Source organism: Perognathus longimembris, chromosome 6 (assembly GCF_023159225.1).
Source record: "Perognathus longimembris pacificus isolate PPM17 chromosome 6, ASM2315922v1, whole genome shotgun sequence".
NCBI lineage: Eukaryota > Metazoa > Chordata > Mammalia > Rodentia > Heteromyidae > Perognathus > Perognathus longimembris.
In genome coordinates this window covers 31,689,678-31,700,117 of record NC_063166.1, presented here as the reverse complement: position 1 = coordinate 31,700,117, position 10,440 = coordinate 31,689,678, and the positions used below count along the sequence as shown (strand labels likewise).

General features: G+C 43.7%; 1 protein-coding gene across 1 annotated transcript in view; it reads right to left on the bottom strand.

The window, feature by feature from the left end:
* Window positions 1-684: 684 nt before the first annotated feature.
* Dusp22 (dual specificity phosphatase 22) overlaps window positions 685-10,440 on the bottom strand; it is a 98,055-nt gene continuing 88,299 nt past the window's right edge. The window contains exons 8-9 of the mRNA XM_048348505.1: window positions 4,395-4,470; window positions 685-905 (exon numbers count right to left, since the gene is read on the bottom strand). Coding sequence (XP_048204462.1) covers window positions 4,418-4,470 — 53 coding nt within the window. The 3' untranslated portion in view covers window positions 685-905; window positions 4,395-4,417. The remainder of the gene's footprint in view (window positions 906-4,394; window positions 4,471-10,440) is intronic.

The following is a 10,440-nucleotide window of genomic DNA, read 5'->3' as shown; positions in this document are numbered from 1 at the left end:
AGGTCTTTGATCCATTAGGAATTGATTTTGGTGCAAGGTGATATATAAGGATCTAGTTTTAATTTGTTACAGGTGTTGAACCAGTTTTGCCAGTACCATTTGTTGAAGAGGCTGCCTTTCTTCCGTCCTTTTTTTTTTTTTTTAGCACCTTTATCAAAGATTAAGTAGCCATAGTTCTCCGGGTTCATTTCTGGGTGTTCAGTTGGGTTCCATCGGTCCTCAGGCCTGTTCTTGTGCCGGTACCAAGTTGTTTTTATTACTATAGCTTTGTAATACAGCTTGAACTTTGGCATTGTAATTCCTCCAGCACTGAATTCTTTCTATTTAGGATTGTTTTTTGCTATTCTCGGTCTTTTTTTTTTTTTTTTTTGCCAGTCCTGGGCCTTGGACTCAGGGCCTGAGCACTGTCCCTGGCTTCTTCCCGCTCAAGGCTAGCGCTCTGCCACTTGAGCCACAGTGCCGCTTCTGGCCGTTTTCTGTATATGTGGTGCTGGGGAATCGAACCTAGGGCCTCGTGTATCCGAGGCAGGCACTCTTGCCACTAGGCTATATCCCCAGCCCCTATTCTTGGTCTTTTATTGTTCCATATGAATTTCTGGAATGCTTCCTCTATTTCATTAAAGAATGATGTTGGAATATTGATGGGTATTGGGTTGAATTTGTAGATAGCCTTGGAAATATTGCCATTTTGACAATGTTAATCCTCCCAATCCAGCAGCATGAAAGGTTTTTCCATTTCCTTAATTCTGCCTTAATTTCCTTTTTTAAGACATTGGTTCTTAAACCTTATAGAAATTAAATTCTCTTAGGGTGTCCCAACCCAGAGATTAGGATTCAGCCAGTAGACCTTGGGGTGTGTACTTCCATAGAGATGGTTTTCATTCAGGGAATCTGAGGACCACACACTTTGAAGATAATACAGTACACACATTAAAAGCTTTACAGTTGGAAGTGACACAACCCAAGCTGAGGTTTAGGAAGAGAGTCTTGTGAAGTGCTAGATGGAATAGAGATGCAAGCTGTGGGAAGTCAAGACCTGCTAAGTGTGGGAGGTAGCCCCAAGGCTCATGGAGGGCATGGCATGGGCTGGCAGCACTTCAAGAATGCTGAGTCCCAGGCATTGTGGTGACAACTCCAAAGAAACCATAACCAAGGAGTAAGGTTTAGGATATGAGGTTGAAAGTCTGAACAGGAACATAGGCTCAGGGCCACATACATATTGGGCAGATGGTTTTATCAAAAACAAACCAGGGCTGGGAATGTGGCTTAGCAGTAAAGTGCTTGCCTAGCATGCATGAAGCCCTGGGTTCAATTCCTCAGCACCACATATGCAAAAGAAGCTGGAAGTAGCACTATGGCTCAAGAGGTAGAATGCTAACCTTCAGCAAAAAAGAAGCCAGTGTCAGTGCACAGGCCCAGTCTAAGACCCAGGACTGGCAAAAAAACCAGTTCACTTTCTAAGCAAGAGAAGTAAATGGATTCAGCCTGGATAAGGAGACACAGCTGCACATTCATGCCTAGGGAACATAACATGAGTCTCCCAAACATAGTGAATATTGTAGTGAGCATCAGGCTTCTCTATTTCCTTTACTTGTCAGGTTGGGGCTAAGGGGAAGTCAGAGGGAACTAGGACTTCTCTGACTACGGACACTGATCACTTCCCTCCTAGTAGGTCTATTCAGCATAGCTTTGGAGTCATCTTGGGTGGGAACAAGGTAACTTCCTTTAAAAGCCTGAAGCAGGCAACCGTCTATGGGAAGGAAACCCTGCACTGACCTGGACTATCTAACAGGAGCAAGTGCGAAGCTATTCTAGGCTAGGGGAAACAATCAGGGACTAGGCTTGCACATGAGGAGGGCATGGTACTGGATCCCGACTTCCCCAGAAAGGCAGTCACTTCAGGTAGGCAGTCACTTTAAAATGATAGCATAGCAACTCTCAACTGCCTTAGAAATGAACCCAACATGATCATTATGGAATATCCTGGTTGTCATTAACAGTTGCTTCCATTCTTTTTCTAACTGACATTGTCAACATATGTTTAAAAAAAAGTCACTACAGGGGTCATTAAAAAGAGAAAGTAAATCCATATCCATTTAAACAAGAGCATAAGCCAAGTACCCATGGCTAATGTCTGTAATCCTAGCCTCTCAAGATGCTGAGACATGGAGGATCACTGTTAGGAAGCAGCTTAGGCAGAAAAGTCTGTGAGATTCTGTTTCCAAAATAACCAGAAAAGGCTGGGCTAGAGGCATGGCTCACATGGTGGTAAGCTAGAAGCATGGTTCAAGCAAGCAAGATGAGCAAGCATAGGGTCCTGAGTTCAAACCCTGGCAGTGGCAAACAACAATAACGATTACATGGCTGAAATGAGCAGACTCCTTCCAAAGAACAAGAAGAAACTCCCAGATATATATGTTTGGGGTAGTAGTGAATGCCTGCAATCCCAGCTACTGGAGAGATGGAAGTAGGAAGATCACTTTTGAGAACAGTTGGGGCAAAAGTTATGGAAACACAACTCAAAAACAAGCTGGGTTGAATACAGTGAAAAACACCTGGAAAATTGAGGTAGAAGGATCCCTTTCTGAGGCCAGCTGTAATAAAAGTGTGAGATCCTGTCTGGAAACAAGAAACCTCAAAGGGCTGTGGTGTGGCTCAAGTGGCAGAGACCTGCAGCCCAAGGCCGTTCAGTTCCCTTTATCACTAATGGTCATTTAAATACTCGTGGAGGCAAAACCTAAATACTGGGTATATCTGCATAGTTGGGTAATTATATTCATGGAAATTTTCATTAGTGGTAGAAATTGCCTATGCTCAGAAGTTAAAGGAACAGCACAGATGCAAAATTTTATGCATGATATGATCTTAGCTCTAAGACAAAGGTGCAAGAGTTAGGGAATCCCCCATGTGCTACGACCATGTGTGGTGGGGCCACACAGAATGTATAAATGGTTCTTATCTCTATTTTTTCCTGAGCTTAGCACTCATGGGGGATAAAAATGCTTTGTTATCAAACTCATAAAGATATTTTCTTAAGAAGAAAAAAATTAATGCCCCTAAAGATTCACAAATCATGTTAATTTAAAATTCAAGGATAATGCCTCTTGACCTTTGCTTTCACTCAGCTCCTCCATCTATGCCAACACCTGCTTCCTTTTCTTTCAGCTGTGGAATGACTTCCTTAAGCATATTTGATGTTGGTCACTTCGATGTTCAGATTAATGCCTTTGGCTGGATCGCTTAAAATCTAGCTTTGACCAAAGCTGTCAGCAGAAAAACACAAATCCCACTCAGCTGACATCCTGGGTGAGGCTTTGGGGAAAATACAATGCTATGTTAGAGCATGGTTCTTGTCTTCAACACATTTTCTCTGGTTTTTGCCTTAGAGGAACTACTTTTACCAAAATTACCAGTGACATTCTTCTGGCAAAAACCCAATGACCTCATTCATTTCTGAACTGCTGGGCCTCCCAGCACCTCTACTGACAGAGGTGGCCAGCCCCTCGTGACATCCCTCCTAATGTGGTCTTTGAGGATGTACTAAACCCACAGTCAGAGTGTTCACAATCCGTTGAACATGTAACTGAACTCTCTTCCTTCTTCTCAGAACCTCTAGGCTTCCCCATGCTGTTGAATCAACCCCACTTATGAGAACCAATATTGAAAGCTCTTTATCTTCATGATATTGTCCTTATAACCTTGGGCCCAATGGCCCTTTTAACCACTACTCCCAAACCTCATTTTTGTCTCTTCCACTAGATCCTTTTGTCTGAAGATTCTTGTGTTCTCTTCAGCAACGAGAAGCGTCTTGTCTCCATCCCAGACCTGAGAACCACAGCTTCCTCTTTCTGGACAGGTCTTGTCTGACCCATACATCATTCACAGGTTGTCTCAGGGTTACAGTTCACAGTACATGTCATTTCTATGGGTGCTTGAAAAAGATACTTTTTAAACTAAACTGAAATACTTTCCTGTAATATAATTAATATCTACAAACAGCATAATAGGTGAGTTACTTTAGTCAGATCATTTTTCTTATATATTTATTTATTTAAATTGACAAATAAGAAATTGCCCATGTTTGTAGTGTCAAGTTGACTTTGTTGTGACCAAATAATTGATCCAATCTAAATGGAGGAAAGGTTTAGCCAGGTACTGATGGCTCATTCCTATAATCCTAGCTACTCAGGAGGCTGACATCTGAGGACTGTGGTTCAAAACCAGCTCTGGAAGGGAAGTCTATAACTACCAAAAAGCCAGAAGTGGATGTGTGGCTTAAGAGATAGAGCACTATCTTGAGCAAAAATGTTAAGGGAGAGACTCCAGGCTCTAAGTTCAAGCCCCAGTACCAGCACCAAATGAAACCAAACTAAACAAAAGGAGGAAAAGCTTACTTAGGCTCATAGTTTCCGAGGCTTCAGAACACAGTCACATCATGGCAGAAACACATAGCAGAGGAGGTCTGGTTCACTGTGAAAAAAAAGGAAAGAGATAAAAAGTGGAGACTAGAGTTCCAATAAGTCCTTCAAAGATTTACCCATGAGGACCTAACATCCTCTGAAAAAAATTCCATCACCTCTCAGTAGTGCCAAGTTTTTAACACCTGGGCTTTTGGGAGACATTCCCAACAGTAGCATTGATGGTGTTTTGATGTTCATGGACATTGTAGTTTGGTGAAATCAAGCTGCTAAGTATACATATTATCTCAAATATGTGTATATTGGGGGCTGGGAACATGGTGGTAGAATGCTTGCCTAGCATGCATGAAGCCCTGGGTTTGATTCCTCAGCACCACATAAACAGAAAAAGCCAGAAGTGGCACTGTGCCTCAAGAGGTAGAGTGCTAACCTTGAGAAAAAAATCCAGGGAAAGTGCTCAGGCTCCAAGTCCAAGCTCCAGGACTGGCAAAAAAAAAAAAAGTATATATTTATGGATGGAGAACATTTTCTTTAGCATTTTCTCAAGTATAAAATGCCTACAATAGATTTCATGAATTTGTTTAAATTTTTTATTCAAACTCCCTAGTAACCTTGAGACCTCCCTTCCACTCTGCCCAACTCCTGACAACCATTGTGTTATCAGTTGGATGCTTTTGGATGCATTGTGTTACTAGTTGGATACTTTTGAGGTCCACATATGTATGAGATTGTGTAGCACTTGTCTTTGTGTGTGTGACTGCTTTCACTCCACAGTGTCCTTAGTGATCATCCATTTGGTTGGGGATGCCAAGGGTTCACTCTCTTCTCTTGTGGGCATGCTTTTAACATTTGATGTGTATAATATGAACTGTATTTACTATACTACACAATGTCACTAGGAGCCTAGTCCCCAATCTAATGGAAACCTTGTATGCTTTGACCTATATCTTCCCAGGCCCTTTCTCCTTAATCTTTGATAACCACCATAAGTTTGACTGTTTATAAGTACATCATGCTTCATTTATATTTCTGTGCTTGGTTTATTTCTTTTAACATAAAGTAGAGGGTCAGTTTAGATGGCAGAGTGTTATCTAGGAGAAAAAATGCTGAAGGAGCATGTGAGACCCTGACTTCACACACCACTATACACATTCTCTGTCTCTGTCTTTCTATCTCTCTCTCTGTCTCTATCCATCTCTCCCTCCTTCTGTCTCTATCTCTGTCTCTCTCTGTCTGTCTGTCTCTCTCTCTCTCTCTCTCTCACACACACACACACACATACACACACACACACACACACGCATACCCAACCACAAATGGCAGTATTTCTTTTCAAAGGGTGGGTATTATTCTATTTCTACTTGAAGGGTATATGTACTGTATTTTCTTCATCAACTTATCCCTTGATGAGTACGTTAATCCAATGTACATCTTGACTATGTATTGTGAACAGTGCTAAAATGAGCAAAGGGAGTGGAGTGGAGATAGCTGCCCAGTGCCAGGAGAGCTGGATCTCCTGGTTTAATCTTTCTTTCTTTCTCTTCTTTCTTTCTTTCTTTCTTTCTTTCTTTCTTTCTTTCTTTCTTTCTTTCTTTCTTTTCTTTCTTTCTTTCTTTTTTTCTTTTTCATTGAGAAACATCACAGTGTTTTCCATAGTGGCTAGATTAATTTATGTTTCCCTCAATGGTGTACTAGAGTCTTATTTTCTCATTAAGGAGACTGATTCTTAATGTTTGATTTGCATATTTTTCCTTGTCACAGCTTATTTCTGCCTAGTAAGTTCCATGGTCAGATAATATCATATTTTCTCTTTCCTTATTTTCACCAGACTTAAATAGTGCTTTGCACAGTTAGCTATCTGACAGACATAATGACATAGCAAGTCCTGATAATTTTCAAAATAAGGATGTGTGTGTGTGTGCACGCGTGTGTGCGCGCGCGTGCACTCATCCTGGGCTTAAACTCAGAGTCTGGATTTCTGAATGATGCTTCTTTTTTGCTCAAGGCAAGCACTCTACAATTTGAGCCACAGCTCTATTTGTGCCAACGGTACCCAAAATACCACCAGGCCTGCCTACGACCTCAGAGCTGCTCTCAATAGAATGAGCAGAGTGGTTGAGTCCTGTGTCCCTTAGTGACTCTGTGCCACTAACCAGGAAGAGTTCTGGAAAATAGCCAAAGAACTGGCATCTTTGCAACAATTCCAGCTTTGTCAGCCAGGGGAGCTTGAAACCAGGATTGAAACCTCTGTCCTCATTTTTCTAAAAATAATTCTTGAGGAACTAGATTTCAGAAGAACATAAGTCACTGCACACAGAGCTGAATGCTTTTCCAAAGCAGCCAGGAAATGAATGGGACATGCTATGAGGCATCTTAGTAGAAGTTTCATCATTTAAGTTTGGCCTTTAGAATGCAATTCTGACAGAAATCCTACAGAATTCATTGGCATGTATTTTCCAAATTTATATGCAAACAATTGAGAGTAGGTCTTGAACTGCTCCTCAGAGCTGTCAAAGATATTAGCATCTGGAGCAGGGTTTATTCTGAATGGCAATGTGAGAAGCATTAGGGTTGCTTCTCCACTAATCTAAAGTGCTTGAAAAAAGTGTTTAGTTATTTTTGTTACAGGTAAAGTCTTCTAACTAGTTGAACTTTTCAAAGCTAAAGTCAGAATAGTGTGGATTGGCCTGAGCAATGGCTATACTTGCCAGCCATTATTGGGTAGTTAAAAGGAGGAAATTCACTGCTGGGATTCACAAAGATTCATGCATTTTGTTATAATTCGCTCTAAACAATATTCCTTTGTATTTTACAAGAAAAATTGGTTTCTGAATCTTACAAAATTGTTAAGTATCTCTCCTGGCTCCTGGCTTATTGTAGAACACAGGAACTAGAAAGGCAAGTGAGATTTTGGCTTACCTTTGGAAGTTTGGAGTGAAAAGTTAGAGATTAAAGACAAGCACTACTGAGCTCCAGCCTCATTTCTGCCTCCCATCAGCTCCATTCCATCAGGCAACCGATTAACCCTTCAGGTTCCTTTCTTCTTCTGGTAAACACGGTACTATTGCAACTCCTTCGCTAACTCACTTGACAGATAAATTCTTTCCTTCCTCTCACTGGCTTTGTATGTTATTATTATTATTGTTATTGTTACTTGGCTTTGCTAGGGCTGAAATCCCAGCTAGGTATGCAAATACTAAGAAAGATATTTCTTTCCCCTTCCTTCCTTCCTTCCTTCTTCTTTCCTTCCTTCCTTCTTCCTTCCTTCCTTCCTTCCTTCCTCCCTCCCTCTCTCTCTTCCTCCTTCCTCCCTCCCTCCCTCTGTAATAGGGAGGTCAGATCTGGCCAGTGCCATCATTAGCTGTGGAGGAACTTCAGGTTGACTCCAGCTCAAATTAGAGCAGAAGCCAACTCCATCTCCACTAAGCCCTCCCCCACCCTATCCAGGGAAGCTCCCCTTTATTATGATAAGTTATGTAAATTGACCACTTGAGGCCTGGGAGCTTCTAGGGAACCTGTGCCCTCCTATGAGTAGGTATATCCACCTGCATCATGTGAGCCCCACCAAATCCATGCACCAATTCTAACTGGAATGCTAGGATGGTTCAAACAAATACTATGAGACAGACTGTATGTAACTCTATTGGCCACCTGCGTGCAGCCTAGCATGCTCTGTAAGTGTTGTATCCTCATTGGTCACCTGTGTGGCAAGTTTGACTGTGATGTTTACCTTATAACTAGGCTGGAAGGTCACAGGGACACGCGGTCCCAGCTCCTGAGTCTGAGCCCTGATCCTGCACTCGTGGTCGGCAGTTTCGGCTCCCGAGTCTGGGCTGCAACCAAGGCCGGTCGGTTCACTTTTTGTTCACTTTTTACTTCCCCAATAAATTTGTCTTTTTGTCATCTTGTAGCTGGAGACTGTGTGGTGGACTCTTGGGGGAACCAGGAATCCCCTCCCTTGGGGGGGGACCCCGTTTCATTGTAGTGAACCCCCACTCCACTTCATATTGGTGCATTGTCCAGGAAGAGTCCTTAACCACAATATTTTTTGGGGAAGACGCCCAGGTGAAGAAAAGGAACCTCTGGATGTATGAGATATGTCTAGGGCCGCCTGAGCGGGCCTGTCTTTAGGGCCGCCGAAGTGGGCCCATTCGTAAAGGGGCTGCCAAGTGGGCCCGTCTGTAAGAGTGCATTGAAAAGTGTACTGGCTGTAAAGGCCGTCTGTAGGGCTGCCGAGTGGGCCCATCTCTAAGAGTGCATGGGAAAGTGCATGGGCCCTAAAGGCCATCTGTAGGGCCGCCAAAGCGAGCCCGTTCATAAAGGGGTGCTGGGCTGCCGAGTGGGCCCCCGCCTGTAAAGGTGCACTGGGAAGTGCATAGTCTGGGGCTGCCGAGTGGGCCCGTCTGTAAGAGTGCACTGGAAAGTGCACTGGCTGTAAAGGCCATCTGTGGGGCTGCCGAGTGGGGCCATCTGAATCTGAAGGTGCACCATCTGCAGGCCTAAGACAGAGAGAAGCTGGACACAGCCAAGCTCTCTAAGGCCGGGGTGGTCAAGGGACGCCTCGACTCCCTTCTGGAGGTCCTCATTGGAAAGGACATGTATAAATTTTTTCAGAAAGAACAGGAATTCTGACCTTGTTCCTTGTTCTGCACATAGTCTTGTCTGTGTCTGTTCACACTTCTACTCCTGCTTGCTAGTGCTGTGATTGACTTTTCTCTACAGATAAGCATGGGATGAGCAAAATCCACCGAGGAACTGCTCCTCGACCTGTGTCTGTTCTTGCTTTTGCTTTTGCTTATTGTTGTTATCAGATGTGTTTTACAGGAAAATATGGGATGCCCTGAAGAGGTTCAGGCTCACTCTTATGAGGTTCATGTCCCCTTCGCTTCTAATGATCTATTAAATTGGAAAGAGCAGAACCCTCCCTTTTGTGACTCATCAACCCACCTGGGCCGATATTCAGCAACTCCTGGATGTCCTCTTCACCACTGAGGAGAAAGACAGGATTCTCTGGGAAGCCAAGAAGCTGTCCCAGGAAACAATGGCAGGCCATCAGAAGACCCCCTTGAGATAGAGGAAGCCCTCCCCTCCTGGAATCCGGACTGGAACCCGAATTCGTCGGCAGGTAGGGAGCAGCTAAAGGTTTATTGCCAGACTATTCTGGGCGGTCTCTGGGCGGGTGGAAAGAACCCTATGAATTTGTCTAAGGTTGGGGAAGTAAGACAGGGAATGGATGAGTCCCCAACAGCCTATTTAGAAAGGCTTCTTTTTTTTTTTTTTTTTTTGGCCAGTTCTGGAGCTTGGACTCAGGGCCTGAGCACTGTCCCTGGCTTCTGTTTTGCTCAAGGCTAGCACTCTGCCACTTGAGCCACAGTACCACTTCTGGCCGTTTTCTGTATATGTGGTGCTGGGGAATTGAACCCAGGGCCTCATGTACACGAGGCAAGCACTCTTGCCACTAGGCCATATCCCCCGCCCCTAGAAAGGCTTCTTGATGCTTACCGTACTTATACTCCTATAGATCCAGAGGCAAGTAAGGGAATTCTTGGAAACTGTAGGGTACTGTAGACTCTGGATTTTGGGGTTTGCTGAAGTAGCATGGCCCTTATATGAGATTACCAAAGGGCCAGGAGAAAATATTAGATGGACAGAAGAAGAGGAACGGGCGTTCCAGACCCTTAAAAAGCAGCTAGTCTCAGCTCCAGCCCTGGCCATTCCAGATATCCACAAACCTTTCCACCTATTTGTGGATGAAAAGGCTGGAGTGGGAAAAGGCATGTTAACTCAGAAGTTAAGACCCTGGTATCGGCCACTGGCCTACTTATCTAAACAATTGGACCCTGTTGCATCAGGATGGCCTACCTGCCTTAGGGTGATTGCAGCAACAGCTCAGCTAGTCAAAGACTCTAACAAGCTAACATTGGGGCAGGACCTAGGGGTAACTACTCCCCATGTGGTTGAGAACTTGTTGTGAATTCCCCGGACTGGTGGATGTCCAATGCCAGGCTAACACAGTACCAGG